The 22,106-nt window shown below is 41.1% G+C and overlaps 1 protein-coding gene across 2 annotated transcripts in view; it reads right to left on the reverse strand.

The window, feature by feature from the left end:
• The window catches only part of LOC105918855 (golgi associated kinase 1A), a 28,193-nt gene extending 7,291 nt beyond the window's left edge, over positions 1–20,902 (reverse strand). Inside the window, exons 1-4 of one of the 2 annotated variants that reach the window (XM_021311424.2) lie at positions 20,428–20,902; positions 17,500–17,931; positions 15,703–15,729; positions 1,323–1,445 (exon numbers count right to left, since the gene is read on the reverse strand). In XM_021311424.2, coding sequence (XP_021167099.2) covers positions 1,323–1,445; positions 15,703–15,729; positions 17,500–17,931; positions 20,428–20,883 — 1,038 coding nt within the window. In that variant the 5' untranslated portion in view covers positions 20,884–20,902. The remainder of the gene's footprint in view (positions 1–1,322; positions 1,446–15,702; positions 15,730–17,499; positions 17,932–20,427) is intronic. The other variant, XM_012854015.3, reaches the window with a different exon arrangement.
• Positions 20,903–22,106: the final 1,204 nt, after the last annotated feature.

Raw genomic sequence — 22,106 nt, forward strand, 5'->3', positions numbered from 1 at the left:
CTAATATTTTTTAAATGAACTGATAAAAATAATGCTACTGTGGAGGTAAACGAAATATTGCTGTTATAACATTTACTATCAAATTATTTTCAGATACTGTTTTTTTCGCCATAACAAATACACAATACCTCTGATGTTGCATAACCAAATAATGGTTAAATACAAACGAGTATATGTATAAGAAAATAAGATTCCTTTGAATATTTTTTTTGTGTATACAATCCCAAATCTCCTATTTTTGTTTTGAAGGTTTCCCAAAGATGAAAATGTGGGGAAGAAATGGGAAGTCTCTTTAAGGAGAGTGGGTTTCACTTAGAGTGATTCATCGATGCTCTGGAGTGAGTATTTTAAAGAGGATGATTTTAATAGGAGAGGTCAGATTGTCCAACTGAAAGATGGAGTAATTCCATCGTCTTTATAATGTCTATGGCTACATATGGACATATAAGAGTAGACCCCACATTGACTGTTTGGGTGCATAAACTATGGCCTCTCTCTTGGAGCAGTCATCCTGCAAAAAGCCCAAGGATGCCAGAGAGGCGAATCCTACTGTCTTCTCAGGATTTCTTATTGATTTGTTGGTAAAATGACACATAATCGTGTCATGTTGTCACTTTGCTTTATTTTTAATCCTTTACTTAAAAAAAAACAATAAAATGAAAAGGTAAAAAAAAAAAGAAAAAGAGACTGGGCAAAACTGGTCTACATGGAAAACTTCCAAGATCAGAACCACAGATCCCTCTCATATTTACCAGAGATTTTGATGACCCCTAACTCTTCTTTGAAGAATCTTCTGTAGAATGATGAGAAAATCCTTTACTTTTCTGTGTCCCGTGGTGAAGAATAAACACAGCATTCAGGAACCAGAATATCTTGCCAACAATATGACATGGTGGCATGATTGTTTAGCACTGCTTTAGGACATGGACAACTTGAAGTAATTAATAGATCCACTCTAGCACTAAATCTTGAAAAATATCTGGCCATGGATTTTTGACCTTCGGCATTAGTCTGAGGCTTATACTGAAATCTTGTAAATATGAATAAAACTGAAAGTATAGGCAGCCATTGCAGCGGTACAACTGACAAGAGTAGCGCTTTTACTTTTACTTTTTGTCCCCTTATACCAGGACAAAAAGAATACAAAATATTTAAATCTAGGGTGTTTTTTAATTCTACACAGGCTACATACTGGTTAAATCCATTTTAACATTTTAAATTTCAACATTCCCATTTCCATTGATGATCTGACCAGAGCAGGAAAAATCATTTCACTTTCAAACTGTACGAGTGAAACACAGACGTATTAATGCTGTACTCACCAGAATATGAACCAGTTGCAGGTCCTTGCTGTTGCCACATTTGCTGTGCAGCTGGTTCTCCACACAGAGTTCTGTTGGATCAGGTGTAAACCCACAGCAGTTCCTGTCCAGACGGTCGTTCACCTGCAAACAAGGTAAATGACCACAAGACAGATCTATAGTGTGGCCAAAATGAAAGAAAATTGTTTTTAAACACATTGGGGGCAGAAACACAGATCAATTTTCTACTGGCAAGGCAAGTTATATAGCACTTTTCAGTAAGAGAAAGTGCTGAGCTGCTCAACTTCTTCACCTTAGCTTGAACAGGCATGCCTTAAAAATTACAATGACAAAGTGAGTAAAGATCACACACAGAGAATACCACATACACACCAGTCAGCAATGTTGGTGAATAGTGCTTAAAAATTAACATGTAGCCATTCTAAAGATGCCGACAAACATGTTTTAACGTAATAGTTGGCTCAAAGCATAAATAAACAAGTTCAGTTTGGCCTTTACTGACACTAAACATTACTGCACTTGAAACAGATTAACTCAAACCCCAGCAGCTACACTTTTTCCCTCAATTTAAAACCGGGGTGTAAACTCCAGTTCTCAAGGTCCAACAACTTTTAGATGTGTCCCTGGTCCAACACACCTAAATTACATGGGTGAATTAGCTCCTCAGCATTCAGTCAAGTGCTAATGACCTGGTTGTTTGACTCAGAGCCATGTGGTTTCATCAATTCAATTCAATTCAATTCAATTTTATTTATATAGCGCCAAATCATGAACCATGTCATCTCAAGGCACTTTACAAAGTCAAGTTCAATCATATTATACAGATTGGGTCAGATTATACAGATTGGTCAAAAATTTCCTATATAAGGAAACCAGTTGATTGCATCAAAGTCCCGACAAGCAGCATTCACTCCTGGGGAACCGTAGAGCCACAGGAAGAGTCATCTGCATTGTACATGGCTTTGCTGCAATCCCTCATACTGAGCAAGCATGAAGCGACAGTGGGAAGAAAAACCACCCATTAACGGGAAAAAAAACCTCCGGCAGAACCGGGCTCAGTATGAACAGTCATCTGCCTCGACCGACTGGGGTTACAGAAGACAGAACAGAGACACAACAAGAGAAACAAAAAAGCACAGAAGCACACATTGATCTAGTAATCTGTTCTACATTAGATGGTAGTAGCAGGTGAGCCGTCTTCTCTGGATGATGTCACAGTTAACAGAACGCCAGACCAGGTGTACCTACTATGAAGAGAAAAGAGAGAGAACAGAAAGTTAAAGCAGAAATGACAACACATAATGCATAATTGAAGAACAGTAGAACTCAATATAGTGAGAAAATTAGATCCTGATATGCTCCAGTAACCTAAGCCTATAGCAGTAAAACTATAAAGGTAGCTGAGAGTAACATGAGTCACTAGTTATAATTTTTGTCAAAAAGAAAAGTTTTAAGCCTAGTCTTAAAAGTAGACAGGGTGTCTGCCTCACGGACCAAAACTGGGAGTTGGTTCCACAGGAGAGGAGCCTGATAGCTAAAGGATCTGCCTCCCATTCTACTTTTAGAGACTCTAGGAACCACCAGCAGACCTGCAGTCTGAGAGCGAAGTGCTCTGTTAGGAACATACGGGGTAATCAGAGCTCTGATATATGATGGAGCTTGATTATTAAGGGCTTTATACGTTAGAAGAAGAATTTTAAATTCTATTCTTGATTTAACAGGAAGCCAATGAAGGGAAGCTAAAATTGGAGAAATATGATCCCTCTTGTTGATTTTCATCAGAACTCTTGCTGCAGCATTTTGGATCAGCTGAAGGCTTTGAACTGCATTTTGTGGACTTCCTGATAGTAAAGAATTACAATAGTCCAGCCTTGAAGTAACAAATGCATGGACCAGTTTTTCAGCATCACTCCTGGACAGAATGTTTCTAATTTTGGCGATATTCCGGAGGTGAAAAAAGGAAACTCTGGAAACCTGTTTAATATGGGATTTAAATGACATGTCTTGGTCAAAAATAACACCAAGATTTTTTACTTTATTACCAGAGGCCAGGTTAATGCCACCCAGATTAAGTGATTGATTAAGAACTTTATTTTTTGAGGACTCTGGCCCAAAGATTAAAACTTCGGTCTTGTCAGAATTTAGATGCAGGAAATTTAAAGTCATCCAGCTTTTGATGTCATCAAGACATGACTGCAGTCGAAGTAACTGATTGGATTCATCAGGATTTATGGATAAATATAGCTGAGTATCATCAGCATAACAGTGGAAATTAATCCCATGCTGTCTGATAATTTTGCCTATCGGAAGCATATATATAGTAAAGAGAATTGGTCCAAGGACTGAACCCTGTGGTACTCCACAGGTGACCCTAGAGTTTGAGGAAGATTTATTATTAACATGAACAAATTGGAATCTGTCTGACAGATAAGATTTAAACCAGCCTAATGCTTTCCCCTTAATCCCTACAGTATGTTCAAGTCTTTGTAGGAGAATATTGTGATCAACTGTATCAAACGCAGCACTGAGATCTAACAGGACAAGTATAGACACAAGTCCATTATCTGAGGCCATGAGAATATCATTAGTGACCTTCACCAGAGCTGTTTCAGTGCTATGATGAGCTCTGAAGCCTGACTGAAACTCCTCAAGTAGGTCATTACTTTGTAAATGTTCACAAAGTTGATTAGCAACTACTTTCTCAAGAATTTTAGATAAGAAAAGAAGATTAGATATAGGTCTGTAATTTACTAACTCATCTTGATCAAGAGAAGGTTTCTTAAGTAAAGGTTTAATAACAGCTACTTTCAAAACCTGTGGTACATATCCATTTACTAAGGATAGATTAATCATGTCTAAAATAGTGCCACTGATCAAAGGGAATATGTCCTTAAACAACTTGGTTGGGATTGGGTCTAACATACAGGTAGAAGGTTTAGATGAAGCTAAAATTTTAGATAGCTCAGAAAGCTCTACTGCTTCTAAACAGTTCAAACACTGCGCAGATTCTAAAGATTCCTCCAATGCTGCCTCACTTACTGAGGACGAGGTAATCATGTTTGGGAGGATGCCAATTATTTTATTTTTAATGGCATCAATTTTATTTATGAAGAATCCCATAAAATCATTACTACTAAGAGCTAAGGGAATGGATGGATCAACAGAGCTGTGGCTCTGGGTAAGTTTGGCAACTGTACTAAAGAGAAATCTAGGATTATTTTTATTCTCTTCAATTAATGATGAAAAATATGCTACTCTAACTCTGCGGAGGGTCTTGTTATACAACAATAGTCTGTCCCTCCAGATTAAGTAGGATTCCTCTTGGTGTGTAGAGCGCCATTTTCTCTCCAATTTCCTAACATTGTGCTTCAAGGAACGCAGCTCTGAATTAAACCAAGGAGCCAGCTTCCTGTGAATAATCACCTTCTTTTTCAAGGGAGCTACATTGTCTAATGCAGAACGCAATGAGGAAGTCACATTGTTAGCAAAGGTATCGATTTGTGAATGGGAAGAAACAGCAATGCTGCCATCTACAGGGCATTTCTGCAATACTGAGGATATTAAGAAGGGGACAGACTCTTTAAGTTTTGATACAGCATTATCCGATAAAAATCTACTATAATGGAACCCTCTTTTGGGGGTGGAGAATTCAGTTAGATTAAACTCAAATGTTATTAAAAAATGATCAGACAGGACAGGGTTGTGAGAGAATACTGTTAATTCTTCACAATCAATGCCATATGTCAGAACAAGGTCTAAAGTATGGAGCCGAGAGTGCGTCGGTTTATGCACATTTTGAACAAAACCAATTGAATCTAGGATAGTTTTAAAGGCTACACTAAGGTTATCACATTCAGTGTCAACATGGATGTTAAAATCACCCACTATAATAACCTTATCAGTATTTAACACCAAATCAGATAAGAAATCTGACAACTCATCCAAAAACTGAGTGTAAGGGCCTGGTGGACGATACAAAACAACAAACAGAAGAGGTTTTATTGCTTTGCAGTTTGGATGAGGGAAACTGAGGGTTAAATGTTCAAAAGAACTGTAGTTATTAATTGGCCTGGGACTAATTAATAAATCAGACTGAAAGATGGTTGCCACTCCTCCTCCTCTTCCCACAGATCTGGGAATGTGGAAATTTGAATAACTGGAGGGGGTTGACTCATTTATACTAACGTAGTCCTCTTGTAGCCAGGTTTCTGTGAGACAAAACAAATCAATCTGATTATCAGAAATCAATTCATTAACTAACAGAGTCTTTGGAGGAAGAGACCTTATATTTAATAGACCACATTTTATTATTTTATTTTTAGGTTCAAGGTGAACCATATTGATTTTTATTAGGTTTTTATGATTTGTTCCTTTTAGATCAGTTTTTGATCTGTTAAGTTTTGGCCGTGGGAAAGACACCGTCTCAATAGGATAATGGGTGGGTAACAGTACAGAAGCTGCAGAGAGGTGTGTTAAACTACGGCTCTGCTTCCTGGTCTGGACCCTGGGTTGTCAGCATTTAGGAGGACTAATAAATCCGGCCAGATTCCTAGAAAGAAGAGCTGCACCATCCAAAGTAGGATGGATGCCGTCTCTCCGGATCAGACCAGGTTTTCCCCAGAAAGTTCTCCAGTTATCAATGTAGCCCACGTCGTTTTCTGGACACCACCTAGACAACCAGCGGTTGAATGATGACATGCGGCTAAACATGTCATCACTGGTCAGATCAGGCAGGGGACCAGAGAAAATTACAGAGTCCGACATAGTTTTAGCAAACTCACAAACCGAAGCAACACCAACTTTGGTGACCTCTGATCGGCGTGACCGGGTGTCATTACCGCCAGCGTGAATAACAATTTTGCGGTATTTACGCTTATCCTTAGCCAGTAGTTTTAGGTAGGATTCTATGTCGCCTGTTCTGGCCCCTGGTAGGCATTTAACTATGGTCCCTGGTTTCTTTAGTGCCACATTTCTCATTATGGAGCTGCCAATAATTAAGGTCGGCTCCTCGGCGAGATTGTCGCTCAGAGGGGAAAATTTATTAGAAACGCAGATGGGTTGGTGGTGATCTGGGGTCTGTAATCTAGAGCTATGCTTCCTACGAACTGTCACCCAGCCAGCCTGGTTACCAGGCTGCTCGGGTGCTACTGCTTTAGGTTCGCTACGTGAAGTTACTCTATGCGGCTCCGCGCTAGCAAAAGAGCGGCTATCAGCTGGTTTTTCAACAGCACGGAGCCGGGTCTCCAATTCTGACACCCTCGCCTCCAAAGCTACAAAAACACTACATTTATTACATGTACCATCATCACTAAAGGAGGCAGAGGAATAACTGAACATCTGACACAGAGAGCAGCAGATAGGAGACTTAGTCAGAGCCGGAGAAGCCATTATGAGGCTAAGGCTTGGCTAGCGCTAGGCTAACGCTAGGCTAAAGCTAGGCTAACGCCCTATTACCACGCCAAAGAACAAACCGTGTGAAACACGAGGAGTTCCCAAACGTGATGAGCAGCCACAGACAATGTTTTAAAAGTGCTTATGTTTGGAAACAGATGTTACAGCAAAGAGGTTTAAAGATAAAAAGCGAGAGAGCCTGGAGCAAAGCTCCGTCGTTCACACAGCAACAACAGGAAGTGACGCAATACGCCTTACCGCAAACAGGAAGTCCGCCAAGAACATCAGTGGTGTTAAAGAGTGAGAATGATGGAGTGAGACGTAGAGGCAACCCTGATTAGAAGTACTTTCAGCTGGGACTGCACTGATTAACTCTTTCTAAAGATTCTTGTCAATATTTAATATGAGAGTTTTGTGTGCATCAGCAGATTTGTGCAAGGCATGGGTCACACTACTATGGTGCACATGAGTAAAGGAAGGCAGATCTCTATGTGGTAAAGCCCCTCTGCTGTTTCTTCTGACTTTGCTGCCAGTTTTCACTCCCACACTGCACCCCAATCATCCTGAATTTACTCCAGCAGACTTGTGAAGACGGTACTAATATTGACTTACAGAGCCACTCAACCCCAGCGAGCATCATGGGGAGACATTATGTGGGGCAGTCAGAGTCAGTACAACAGCATAGAACAGACTGTAAATTGAATCCACAGAGGCTACTCCAGTCACAATATTAATTCAAGTAATTTAAACTTTTTTACCTTCATTTTCACTTCTGATCTTCATCCTTTATCCTAGAAGTTGGCAATTTTTTAGGTATCTGTGGATGGAATTCTAAACAATAATAACTGAGTTCTCAGAGTTACTGAATAAGGAGACGGCGGTGATGAAGTTCCAGCATTTTTATTGAGAAACAGAGCGGAGATCACATAGATGGAAAGTAATCGCACCCCACGGTCCCGCTGCAATCTGCGTCTGCCCTGTCTCTGCCTGTCTTCATTCTAGCTTCCCTTCTAAATACCTCACAGCAGTTAGGCAAAACAGAGCCAGTCTGTCCTAGACCATCAGTATTCTGCATAGTAACACACAAGCATTGACCTTGCAATCAGCAAACAGTGGATCTCATACACAGACATCATGTCTCCTGGCCCTCTATGTCCGACTACGCGAGGCCATGGTGAATTCAGAATAATACTGCATTAACACTCCACCCTTTTGATCACAGAGAGATCTGTGTGATCACACAAAACAAGTTGACCCATCAGATGACTATGTGAACAAAACACAAAGGAACCATTTCAGTAAACTCATAATGTGGGACCCCAAAAGGTTCCGTTGTTGGAACCGGGCGGTGCTGGAACTTTTAGTAATGATCAACATGAATGCTTTATAGAGTTTGAACACACAAGATCAAAGGTTTAGCGTTTATCTACAATTTGGATTAAATAATTGAGCTAGGCCTGGTTTAGGTTCCTACGCGCACATTATTTTAATTTATTAGACTAGGTAAGCTAAACCTGTATACTAATTAAGGCCAAATCCGTCTACTCTCTCCCCACCCTGACAACCCTCATACTCGTTCCTCCACTCACCACTTCAATGGATAACCATCCACCACCCTCAAACTTACAAAACCTGTAGCCGAAGCAAGAGAGGTTCAGTGTGGGCGGGAAAACCCCAGAAAACGTTACCCACAGGGGTAGTAAAAACTGGTGAGACCCCCAGAGAGATCTGCTCTCGGCCAATCTGAGCCAGAAAACCCCATATTGAATCTAAAATGTATTATTACCCAGTATTTAAGGATCTGTGATAACAATCAGATCCTGGTTCTCTCTGTATCTACATCAAAACATTGCATAAACCGTTTGTCTTGGTGTGTGTCCGAAGCTGACAGTTTCCATTCCTTATCATAAAACTACATTGATCAACATAATGCAACTTCAATCTGAAAAACTCACATGGATAGAAAAGGCAATTAGAATAATTTTATTGATACAATACTTTAAGACTTTGGTGCTCAGACCTTGGCAGGAAACATTCACGCTGAATTTTACTTTAATATGCATAAGCAGGTGTATGAGAATAGGGATGTTTTCCCCCAGGCCTGAAACTGGTGGTGGAGTGGAGATAGACGAAGTTTGTTCAGTCCATTTGATGATCTATTTGAGCTAGATGTCATGAACTGTTCATGATGAGCAAGCATGAAGCGACTATAGAGAGGAAAATCTCCCCTTTGGGAAGAAACCTCTGGCAGAACCAGGCTCAACATGGCAGTCCTCTGCCGGACCGTTCAAAGGAGTGACTGGGAAATACGTAAGAGTCCGGAGGAATTACACTCTGATAGGGACGAGGTTGAAGGAGGACCGTAGGAAAGACAGGCGGAGCTTGCTACGATGGTGAAGAAGGGGATGGAGGTGGGTTGAAACCAGTCATCAGAGTCCAAACCAGACACGGCGCAGCCACCGCTTGCCCGCTGTGCAGAAGGCCGAGACGAGGATGTGGAGTTCTTTTAAGATGAACCCAGGATGCTGATTGGCTTTGAGGAGAACCAGTTCAAAGCTGATAGGCTTGCGACGAAGGCGGGTGAGTCTCTGATTGGATGGGAGGTAGGCAATAGAGTTTCTTCAGACTGAAATCCCGCTTAAGCTCCACATTACAGTGTAGATGTCATAACATAAAGCTTCAACAATTTCCCTCAATGTGGCAATTTATTGTTTTGATATATTTTAAGTTTATGAAATGAAATGGTGGTTTTGAAAACATACACCTCTTTTTTTTTACTATCCAGCCACAGAAATCCACTGAAAAAGTTACTCCACTCTGCATATTCTCAGGAGTAGGGGTCTTCAACACCAGTCCGTTGTCCCGGAACATTTAGACGTGTCCCCCGGTCCAACACACCTGAATCAAGTGGCAGAATTACCTCCTGAGTATGCAATCAAGTTAATCAGAGTCCTGCCAATGACTTGATTATATGACTCAGGTTTGTTGAAACACAGACACATATAAAAGTTGCAGAACACCTGACCTCAAGGACTGGAATTGAAGTCCCTGTTCTACGGCATGCATAACATAAAGAGAACATACAGTTGTAGAAGACGTACTCAGGTGCCAGAATGAAGTTTACACTATCCAGCTGTTGATACATTGGAGGTAAATATTATTCACCAGTTCCACTGGCATCAAAACAACCACACACCAAAATCCTACAATCACCATGTTCTATGGTTTTTACAGTGTTCTTAACAAATATCTAAATTTCTCTGTGTTGTAAGCAAGACAGAGACCCCCCCCCACACACACACACACTTTTAAAGGTGCTCTATTCATCCCAATGACCACAAGTCATTGCAGAAAGTTGTCCAAATATTTCTGAATGAGTCATATTAATTAATTAATTATCCAGCTTTGATCTAAGTCATAAGCATGTGTGTATTGATAGCAGTTACAGCTTTTGCTAGGGGGTACATGCTATGTGAACTCAGTGACACCCTTTCCTATGCCTTGCCATTGCTCTCATGTTGCTAGGCAACCAACTGCATTCAGAGAGTCCCTTGCAGTGTTGGAGACATGTTATAACATTTATCTATGGTATCTGTTCTTGCTCGACATTTTTTTCGTCTCACAGCAAAGTAAACATATTTTCAAATTAACTTCAAAGAGTTCAGAATCAGTTCCTTTGGGGTTGATAAAGCATTTTTCTTTTTGGGCACAATATTTTCTTCTCTGCCTTTCTGATAAGTTCAGTCTTCTTTGATTCAGAACTTAATTTTAAATTAGCTTGTTTTTTGTTGCTAATCTAGTGTAAAACACTGTCTATGTGTTCTTGCCGCTGTCATGCCCAAATTTCCCCATTGTAGTACAGTAAAGGTATTTCTTATCTTATCTTGAAATGACCCATTATTGCAGAAGATCAATTGAAGGATCTGCAAAGTACTAAAAAAATAATGCTAAGTCAGAACCAGTGGTGGGCACAGTGCTATTTTGCAAACAGTTAATTGCAGAGCTAACTCTTTGTTCATCGCATTATCGTTATTGCGAAATTCAGAAACTGTTTGCAGAATGCTTAGCATCTACTTTATTGGGTTTTGATACCCTTAAGTACGATAACAATATTCAAGATATTCATTCGCTGTTTACGTCACTTTCCTTGCTCTCACCACACAATACACATCCACAGAGATTTCTCCACACAACAGTAGCAGTCCTGCTTCAACAACAAAATAAAATAAATTAATTAATAGCTGTGCTGTTTTCTTCTTACCTTCCTTCTTCTTGTTATAATGTGGTCTTTATGTGGTCACCTCCCATCGCTCAAAAACAGAGATGCTAGTATCTGTGTTTTTCATTTTTCTTTTCTGTAAACAGTGCGCTGCTATGTGACCCTAACCCTGTAAGTTGTAGTGTAACTGAGCTTTCTGGGTGTGCTACTGGCACCACGCCGGAAGGAGACTGGGGTCAGAGCTGGGCTTTTCGGTTGCCGTGTGGCTCTGTGAGACTCTTTTGTTTTTCAAACCCTTCTATACAAAATACCGGCCTGGCACTTGTTTACTGCCTACACTATGGCAGTCCTTGAGGGACATTCAACGAGCATGTTATGGGTAGGAAAACATTTTTCTACACAGCAATGATGAAACCGATTTTTTTTCATGTTTTTCGTTTCATAAATAGCGCACATTAAACATAATGTTGATATAACTTATGTTAAAACAACAAGTAGCCCAGAAGGTCATCATTTTTTAATGCATGTTTTTTAAAAGAAGAGTCTGATTGCAGAAGGGAAAAGGAACCTCCACAAACGCTCACACTGTGTTTCATGCTTCCATTAGTGTTGCCATATCCGCCTATTATAAGTAACTTTGGGCTTTTTCATTTATACTGTTTACAAGGTAGATTGTCTGTTGGGCTTGTTTGTTTTCATAGAGCTGGTGGCTTGTTTTTCTCGCAAGAGCTTTAAGACACACCGATTTTTTTAGATGCATCTGCCTGAGCACAGAGGGATAGAGTATTCATGTCAACTGCCGGTATAAAAGTTAAAATCTAAAAGTCTTTTATTCTTTTTCAGCTACCCTCTTACATGCAGCCCTGTGCACGTTCGTCATGCACCATATGCATGCAGCAACATTTGTCTAAAAAACATTGACTGAATGACAGCCATTGGTTATCGATTAACGGCTAGCATTAGCTTCTTCAAATTTCCTTGTTCATGTTTAATGGCAGTGAAGCTAATATTTTTGTTTGCGGAATATTGGTTTGCAAAGCTAACTTTTTGTGGCCCACCATTGGCCAGAACAAAAAAGAACAGAGCATTTTACTTTTTACCTATAAAGTCTCTTTAGACTACATTTGTTGTGAACTGGGGCTATATACATAAACTGAATTGAACTGAACACAAGAAAAAATTGTGAACCATACATGTAACTCATTGAGGGACATAAACCAAAAAATAATTCCCCTTTCATCAGAGCATAGGAGGTGCTGAGGGAGCAGGTAGGAACAAGTGTTCAGAAGAACAGGGCAGATCAGTTGGAGGCTAGTAGAGTTTGGCCGGTTTACAGGGATTGACTTCTGGCAGCAAGGGGGAGAATCTGCCTCATGGGTTTTTCATATTCAGCCCCACACACACTGTAGATGAGTGTTAGTTACACAGTCGATCTTAGAACAAAGCAGCTCCAAATTACTGCTGCAGGCTGTGAAAGCAGAGGCTCCATCATGCCTCTGCAGATCAACATGTCAGGGGGAGCTGAAGAAAACTTTCAAAACAAAGTGAGACACCAGACAGCATACCTGCATCAAAACTGAATAAAAAGGAATCTATTCTCAGTGTATGATAACTTCTACTAAGCATTTCAACTTTATTCCAATATGATAACCCTGGCAGAGACCAGTGGCCTACTTTCAAAATGTGGCACACAAACATGTTCTCTGTGTTAGCCCCCAAACTGGAATAATCTACTAATACATATAAGAGCTGCTCATTACCTCAAGACTTTTGAGTTGCATTTAAAGACCCATCTCTACTTCTAGGCTTTTGAACTAAATAGAGCTTAACTATTTTAATGTTAACATTCATTTTATTTTTAAACCAATGAAATATTGTATTAATGTCTTGTCTATGTGTTTGTCTTTTTCTTTTGAACTACTATCACTTTGGTGCAACTTGTTTCCTGTAAAGTGCTGTACAATGACAAAAAATAATCAAAAAGGGCCACAAAGACAATTTTATCAATTTCTGACAACCGTGGGCTGCATGATGGTGCAGTCAGTAGTATTGTTAAATTGCAACAAAAAGGTCCTCGGTTCAACTCCCTGCAAAGGCCTATCTGGATAGAGTTGGCCTGTTCCCCCTCTGCAAGGGTGGGTTCGCTTCAAATGCTTTCTCCCACAGTCCTATACAGGCATGTTAGGTTGTTTGGTCTGTCTAAATCACCCTTAGGTATGACTTTGTGTGTGCATGGTTGTTTGTTGTGTTTTGCCCTGCAGTGAACCAGCAATCTCTCTCCCTCCTAACTGGACAAATTATCAGATAAGTATTCACTTATCAATTAAAATGGGAGATGTAGACTTTGGTATCTCAACTTTTGACCTGTTTACCTTATGTTGTACTATGTACTTATGCCTGAGTTCAGAAATATGCACCGGACACAGTCTACTTTTATCTACATTCTAAGCTTCCAGGTACCTGCTTTTTTCATTCAAGCTTTTCTCTTTATTTAGGACATAGAAATGCATAAAAATCCATCCATCCATCCATTGTCTATACCTACTTATCCTTGCTGGGTCACGGGGCGCTGGTACCTATCTCTAATGGTCAATGGGCAAGAGGCTGGGTAGACCTTGAATAGGCTGTGTATTTACAGACATTTACTTCCCCATCCCCGCTTAATGTTCCTCATTAAGGGATTGCCAATGGTTCAGGGTATGTTAAATGTTTAGTTTCCTTTTCAGGTTATTTGTATGTTTCTGTCTTGAATTACTGGTGTTCTGGGAACATGGTGTGCAAACTGTGGAAAGCTTTGTTAAAGTTTCAACAGAAAAACACAAATAAACATAGGTTAGTTACTGTTAAGGCATTAAAGCTGGGAGAAAGGGGTAATTTCTTGTGAGATTTATGTAAATGACAGAATAGATATACACACAGCACAATGACCTAACAAACTTGAGGCTCCAACACACACACACACACACACACACACACACACACACACACACACACACACACACACACACACACAGATTCGTTATAACTTGGGCTGCATCACAGCAGGCAAAACCATGTTCTTTTAGCCAAAGTTAAACACCCTTATTTAGCATAATTACATTAACCTTAATGATGACATAAAATGTGTATTGTGTCATGGCATGGGGGTGTGCACAGAATAACTATCTAGAGCTGTTTGTTGAATGAACAACTCTGGTGCAGGGAACAGTTACGTACACAGAATAACAGTTTAACAGGTTTATTGAGAGACAATTGAGATAATGTAGGTCTTCTGGTCTCCTGGTTTGGATCTAACTGAACACATAAGAGGAGAGGTTAGTGGTCATTGTCTAAACTGTAGATGATGAAGCAATGATGCTAAAAACAGAATGTGGTCTTTCTGTTGTCAGAGGAAGAGTGCCTAGGAGTGGGTGTAGGGTATAGGATCAGCATCGGAGGGTAAACAGGCAGGAAAACGTGAGGTAAAAGGCTGAGTGCAAGACGCGATTGTTTTCCAAAGGTTGGTCCAACGAGCAGAATCTAACAGTGGTGAACACACTGAACTAATAATAAACTACTACAAACACAAATCGTGTTTGTATGAGAGTTCCTCCCTCATTTCAAACCTGCAACACGTTCCAACAAACAAAGTAGCAAAGTGACTACTTTGCTTCTCACAGTAACTAGGGTACAACAGTAGTTAACATTTTAGGTTTCATTTTGACCCATCTTTCTTATAACTATGTCTGAAGGCGTGCAACCGTAAAGAACTCCATGCAAAGCAGGCCAGGTCAGTCACACCTTGTGTGTGGAATCTGGTTCTACTTTGTTCTGTTGAAAATGCATGGACATCGATGGAAATCGGGAGAGGCAGAGAGAACTGCCTGGCAGAGTGATCTTTTTTTTCATCAGTGAATGCATCATCCCTGAACGCTACCAGGTAATGGTGACAACAGTTAAAGGTAGCAGAGAGGTGAAATAGCCTGTTTTAACGTAAACTTTATTTCCTGCGACATGTTTAGACACGTCCTATTCATTCATCCAAAACAGAGAGTAACATTTAGCAGATAACAGTGAAGTGGAACATATTCCAGCTAAGTCGCTCTGTTATATGCTGAGGAGCTTTCAGCCTCTGTCTGTCACGGGAACATACTGGACTGGAAAAATATGGTAAAAATCTTGGTTCTGTAGGAAATACATGTGGTAAAGCTGTAAACGTCAACTCCGTGATCACTTTGCCAGAACTGATCTGCCATAACATAATGACACAACCCATTACCGTGATAGAAACCCTGCATCCTAGTATTCATTTCTGCAGGACCAATGAGTTTATAGGCATGTTTCAGGATCATGTTTTGAACTGTCCAGGGTGTTGTCTGTGTTCCCACTGTAAGAGCAATTTACATAAAACATGCTGACTGACGCTGAGCAGTTCCTCCTTCTTTTTATTACTTTTATTAAGAAATGCATCTCAAGGCTGATCATGGGACTGAAAGGGACTTTAGAAATACCATCAGGTTTGACTCGCTGTCCTATGCAAATGTGCTGATCACTGCAATTCTATTAAGTGTTGGTTACACAAGCACACGACTGTCACACCAGGTTGCATAAAACTAGACTTGTCAGCATATGACCCGGACATAATAATCCATGCTATAATCATAACTCGACTAGACTTTTGCAACACACTTTCTGTTGGAATCAGTCAGGCCTCTCTTTCACGCCTTCAACGTGTTTAGAGTGCTGCTGCTCAGTGTTTAACCCGTACACACAAACACAAGCATATCTCACCTGTTTAGTCTTCTCTCCAATGGCTTCCTGTGTGCCAAAGAATTGTTTTTCTGTAAATTTGATCAAGGTACAGAAAAACATATAACTAGCAAAAAAAAGATATACTGCAGCTTCTTAGCTAATTTCCATCTGCAGTCCCTGTGGCACATAATAAGGAAAATTCAAGCTAAACAATATGCTCGTGCTGAGAGAATGAGAATAGTTCATTTAAGATTATTTTGATGAAATACCATCTATAATCCACAGTTAAAAACATACATACAGTGGTAATCATAAAACACATAATCATTAATCTAGATGAAAAAACATCTTAAGAAGAGTTAATCATATTGTAGTTGGTTTCTTAAAATACATTATTTTGTTTCCTTGTATAATCCTATTTATTTTTTTTATTCAGTACCGAGTTGGTTCCAGTCTTTTATGGACTTTTAAGAACAAGCAGATTCTCCAAAGGCCGTTTGCTTTCCCATCTGGTGTTGGACCTTCAGATCTTTCCCTCAGCTGAAAGATGCACAATCCAAGAACCCTAAAAACTACTAAATGACCAAACATCTTAGGATTGTGACACCTTGGTTCCAAAATGATGAACAAGTTGGCCTTAAACATCACACTTGCTTTTTCTGTTGCTGTTTTTAAAAACTCACTTATTTTCTGTGGGTTTATACACAACATGAGTTGGTTTCTTGTGGTTTCATTTTTTTTACAACTTTGTAGAACATTTTATTCAGCTTTTACTGTTTTTTGGTCTGTTTTTTATGTGTGCCATTGTTGCTCTGACCTAGTACTGCACAGCAGATGTTAAAAACATTTTTAATATAAAATTTATTTAGAGCTTCTGCGGGAGACATAAAATTTAAAACAAGGACGGTAAACTATGAAGTATCTGGTTTCAAGAGGGACTCCAGCCTATCACCAAGTTTGGGTTAACCCTTCAATAAGCTGAAAACACTTCAATTTAATGAGGTGTTTTCAGGTTTTTTCAAAGATAACAATGTATTTGTGCATGTGGTGAATTACAGCGCTTTGCAAAACTGCTGAGACACCATGAACTTCTCACATTTTTAATGCTCCAAACAAGAACTGAGTTTCTTCCTGCCACTCTTCCGTAAAGGTCAGAGGTGTGCAGTGCATGTCTAATAGTTGCCCTGTGGACAGATTGTTCCACCTGACCTGTGGATCTCTGCAGCTCCTCCAGAGTTATCACAACCTCCTTGACTGCTTCTCTGATCAATCCTCCCCTTTCCCAGCCTGTCAGTTCAGGTGCACTGCCATGTCTTGGTAAGTCTGCAGATGGCCTATCCTCTCCCTATGTTCAGATGATTGATTGAACAGAACTCTGGGAGTTGTTCAAAGGTTGAGAAATTGTTTTAGAACCCCACCCTGCTTTAAACTGCACCAGAACGTTCTCCCTGGCCTGTCCGCAGGGTTCCTTGATCTTCATGACACTGGCTGTTCTCTAATGTTCTGTAACAAACCCCTGAGACCCGAAACAGAACAGCACACAACTGGACTCCATTAAAGAGGTGACTTCTGAAGGGGGCTGAATGTAAACATAGGCCACATTTAGCAGATTATTAACTAAAAGATTTAAGAACCATGTGCTGTTTATGTTCCCCATCACAGTGATGCACTGATTTGGGTTGGTCTGTCACACAAAATCCCAATACAACACGTTAAAGTTAGTGGTTGTGACACGACCAAATGTGCAAAAGTTTAGCAGGTATGAATACTCTTACAAAGCGCTGTAACTAGCAGAAGAAGAAAAAGAATACTAAAAAAAGAAGACTCTTCTCTTACTTGTAATAGGAAGTCAAACAGAGCCAGTCGCCCCCACTCTGCGTGCAGAACTCCCACACACGGCTCTGTACTCAGGCCTGTTTGGTTCCCACACCTGGCCCGTAACAGCTTCTGGTACTGGACCCAGCCTAGAGGCACGGAGTTCTGGTCACTGTCTCTGTCATCAAGATGCTGAATGTCAGGATCCCACCAAACCACAGGTCTCGGGTTGCCGTCAATGTATCTATAGGGCAGAATGTTATTGTGGAACGTTCTGAGAACCGCTGGCAGGCTTCTGTTGAGTCCGAGGACTCTGTCCAGGTGGAACGCAAACACTTCAAACCAGTCTTCAGGGCGTTTGATCAAGGAGCAGAGCCCACGCTGGCAGCGCTCGCTGTGAGTAGTGTTATGTCCGGCTCCATGCTGCTGTGAATCCTTCAGCTGTGGGATGTTCTGTGACAGACCAACACATAAATTCACACTTTAGTTGGGTTTCTACTGAGAACATAGACATACACTCATATAATGACGTCATATGTCGTAGTCAATCAAAACTGTAATCTATTTATTCCAGGTTGGCATATTTTCTCCTAGGGCTGGACGATATAGAAAAGAAGCATATCGATAAAATAGATATATTGATTGATATAGATAATTATCAACAAATTCTCACGTTTTTCTAAAGCATAACACCGGGACACAGTTGGCCCATGGTGGAAGAGGGGGGTCCCAGAACTGTTCTCTTCAAATATCAAATTATGGGCCAGAATTTTATTTTATCTTTTCAAAATAGGCATATTTGTGAAGAAAAACGTTGGCCTAAAACTCAAGTTATTTCCTTATTTTCCTGCCTATCTGTCCTGAGTTCAGTCAGTGAGTTTATGTCATCATATCTGTTCATTCCGCATGTTTCCTGCTAGGCTAGGTTCCGCTCTCCTCCTGGCTCTCCCTGTCAGGTCCTTGCTCTCTCTCCCTCAGCTTAATTACCATTACACCTTTCACATACACTAATTGTTCCATCTGCCTTTCCCTCGGTCTCCTCCTCTATTTATTCAGCCAGCTCATCCACAGTCATTCTGTTCTGGTCTCCACCTTATTGTGTTTCTGATCCTTGTTTCACCTGCCTGCTTCTACGTTCTGCTGTTTCATTATTAATAAACCACTTCTCACCTCAACATGCAGCTCCCTAACCTCTTGTCTGCACTTCGATTCATTTCCAATGCTCAACATTATGACAGGTTTTTTAATGGCATCTGGACACTGTTCTAACCAGGGGAATTTTAAAAAGTCCAAAATATGGAAAAGAGGCCTTCAAGCTAAACAGTAGTTAATCTACTAGCGACAGATTACCACGCATGGGGCCCTTCCTTGATTATTTTTGGCCCAGGAAAGGCTGTCAGTTGCCGTGACTTTGGGTAAAACTATATTTTTTATTTTGGATAAACTTATTTCTGGATCCAAACACACACTTTTCGTCTCCTTCTCACACTCTTTCCAAACGTGTTGCATCTTTTGCCAAAGAAGGAAAGCCTGGGATCACAGCAGAAAACAACTTTTGTTAAGGCTTCTCACTGAAGGGTGGGGTGTGGAATATTATTATTATATGGACTGCTTGGACGCAATATTTGGATTTGCTTATATCCCAAGTGCCATGTGTTGATACTATGCCTGCCAGTAATATTTCTGGCCGGCAGGACAGACACACTGTGATATGAAAGCTCCTAACAAGTGATTAAAAAAAGGGTAGAGAAAATATGGGTGAGCCACAAATGATGGCGTCATCACAATATTTAACATTATTATAGCAATTCCAGGTTTTTCCAACGTGTTGCAGGCCTGGAGACAGGCTGTAACCACAGACTGGGCTGACTAACCATCACAAAAGCTAGCTGAAAGACTTTTCAGCCACATTGGAGGTTTACTGAACACAAAGGCCTATTCAAATGAGATCTGAATCGAATGAAGTCCAACTGGATTTCTTTTGTTTTCTCATGGCTGTAAAAAGCCCCAAGAACAATATGCAGTTAGGGGTTCTCAAGCACTGCGTACAGTATACTAATGATCTTATCAGATTGTGCTGCTTCCAAACATGGAAGATGTCTTTTCATCTGCCTTTAAAGCACCTCTGTTTCATCAAGCGCTCGTAAAAGAAGTAAGCAGCGGGAGAGCACAGCTCAAGCTGTTGGAGAATACACAATCTCTCTCCATCATCCAGAGTCCTGGGTCTTCTCTGATGCTTTCTTAAGCTCAGCCCTCAGAGTTTCTACATGATTAAAGTCTGATGAAAACAACAGGCCAGGCTGTGTTAAAAAGGGCGTGTTCTGTTGTTCCAGCTGCTCCTGCACACACAAGCTCATCACATGCAGCGCCAAACAGGACGAGGGACAGCGCGCTGTCTGCAGACACGTTCCATTTTACATGTTTAGATATCAGCTCAAACATCCCGTTTAGTACATCATAACTCGCTTTTTCAGAACTGCAAAAAAGCCAAACGTATAGTGAACAAACCATGTAGAGTGCAATATAACAGTATTTCCCCACTCACACATTTCTTCTGTGCTTTTCTCTACGGGAATAACGTTTCATATCAAACACATGTTAATATCAAACAAAGATAACGTGAATAAATACTAATTCACTTTTTCACACAGGGTATCTGTAAGATAGATTTTTTTACCCCCCCCCCCCCAAACGCAGGACTATTGTGATGAAAGCATGTTTCATTTGAACCAAAAACCAAAATTGCTATAGCCGCCGTTCAACCCAAAGAGGGCAGCACTAAGACGGTTTTGAGACAAATATGGCAGAACTAAACAAGTTCACATGCAAATGCACGGCAACATCAAAGTACGCCCGGTTTATACAGTTTATCTGCAAAAAAAAAAGTAGATTTTGGGGTGAGCTACACTCTGTTCCCCTCAATGTGATACCAAAAAGATTGAGAAATACCTGGTGGTGTGAAGGAAGATCTAATGCCACCTGGAGGACCTGTCCATGTGCAGGCACCCTGGTCTTACTGACAACTTCCCCACCAGTCAGGAGCTGCATCTTCTCTATGTCATCCCTGCTGAGCCAGGGAAGATGCTGCAGGTCTCCGCCTACCCTGACCCTTCTTTGGTCATCGTCTGAAAAGTCGTGCTCTCCAAAGCTCTGACACCAGTTCCTGTCATCATCCTTACGAGAGGTGGCTTCGAGTTGGGACGGCGCCTTTCTGCCGTCCGGTGACACAGGATGCTCCTTGACTTCAGGAGCATCTTTGGAAAAATGATGGTCCTTTGTCAGATCACTTGAGGCTTTTTCCTCCTTCCCCACACTGACAGCTTTCCCAGGAGGCTTTGGGCTTTTGTGTCGTCCCAAAGTCCTGTGATGTTGGTTTTGCTTTGCACTTGTTTGGCTGCCTTTCATTTGTCTGTCTGCAGCCTGGTTCAAGTTCTGCCTGCCTCTGTGCGTGCAGATCTCCTCCCTTTTTTTATGGCGTGTGCTGGAGAAGGCTTGCGTTCTCCTGTGGGAACAGCTCCTTTGTCACGCTCGTGTTTCTGTACAGTGTGCTTCACCCCAGCAGCGTGGCTGCTTGGCTCACTTCTCTGCTGCAGCTCTGTGTTGTTCCCTGTAAGGTCAGAAAGGGGAGAGCGCTGATGACTTGCTTCCAGGAATATGTCAGCCGTCCCTCTTCTTCTGGAAGCGATGCCTTGGCTTCTTTGTTTCTTTTTGTGAATGTCAGCATCACCTCTGGCTTTTACTCTGTTTTTAACATCTCTACCAGCACGCTGACGTAGCGCTGAGCGTGTGGACGTCTCTTTCCCAGAGCCGTGTCTCCATGTCCTGCTGCGGATGTGAGGATTCGGCTGCTGGAAGCCGCCAACCGCAGCGGGCTCTACAACCCTGGACCTGGGTTTGAATTCCTCTGCAGAGCTCAGGCCCCGGGATGACCGCCGGTCAATGTGAGCAGGCGGCAGAGGGAGAGGCAGAGTGACCGCCATCAAAATAACCATGAGGAAGAGGAGGAAGAGGGGAGAAAGGAGAAGAATCCATCTTGGGCCACAGCAGAGTTTTGACCACATTCTCCAGCTCTGACCAAAGGAAGCACACAAAAGGAAAGAGGAATGCCAGTTAGAGACCAGCAGAACCATAATTATAATGGAGTAGGATCATAAATCTCAAGGTTAGCAATTTTCTCTAAACAGAAAACAGTACTTATGCTTAGGAAGGGTTTTCTCTGCACACGGCTCACAGAGCCATGCTGCAGGCAACTATATCTGTATATATTCTCCACTTAAAATAAATAAATAAATCCAAAATAATCTGTCGGCATATCAGACCTGTCAGAAAGAGCTGGAAAATAAAAAGAAGATGCAATGTGCAAACAAGATAAAGAAGCCGACTGGAACAGCTGCTTTGACTAAAGTCTCACTTGATTCAGACTCTTTTACGCCATCTGCCATTAAAGCTCATTCTGCATTAACCAGAGGGCCATCTAAGACACACAGTACAGCCACAGCCTCCTCCTCTGCAACCAAAACCTCCTCTTCTTCAGGAGCAGGAAAGCTTTTATCCAGTACATGTATCCACAATGCTTCTTCAACAAAATCAACCAAAACAAACTAGAATTGTTAGAACTGTGTTCAGCA

Source organism: Fundulus heteroclitus, unplaced genomic scaffold (genome assembly GCF_011125445.2).
Source record: "Fundulus heteroclitus isolate FHET01 unplaced genomic scaffold, MU-UCD_Fhet_4.1 scaffold_539, whole genome shotgun sequence".
Lineage (NCBI taxonomy): Eukaryota > Metazoa > Chordata > Actinopteri > Cyprinodontiformes > Fundulidae > Fundulus > Fundulus heteroclitus.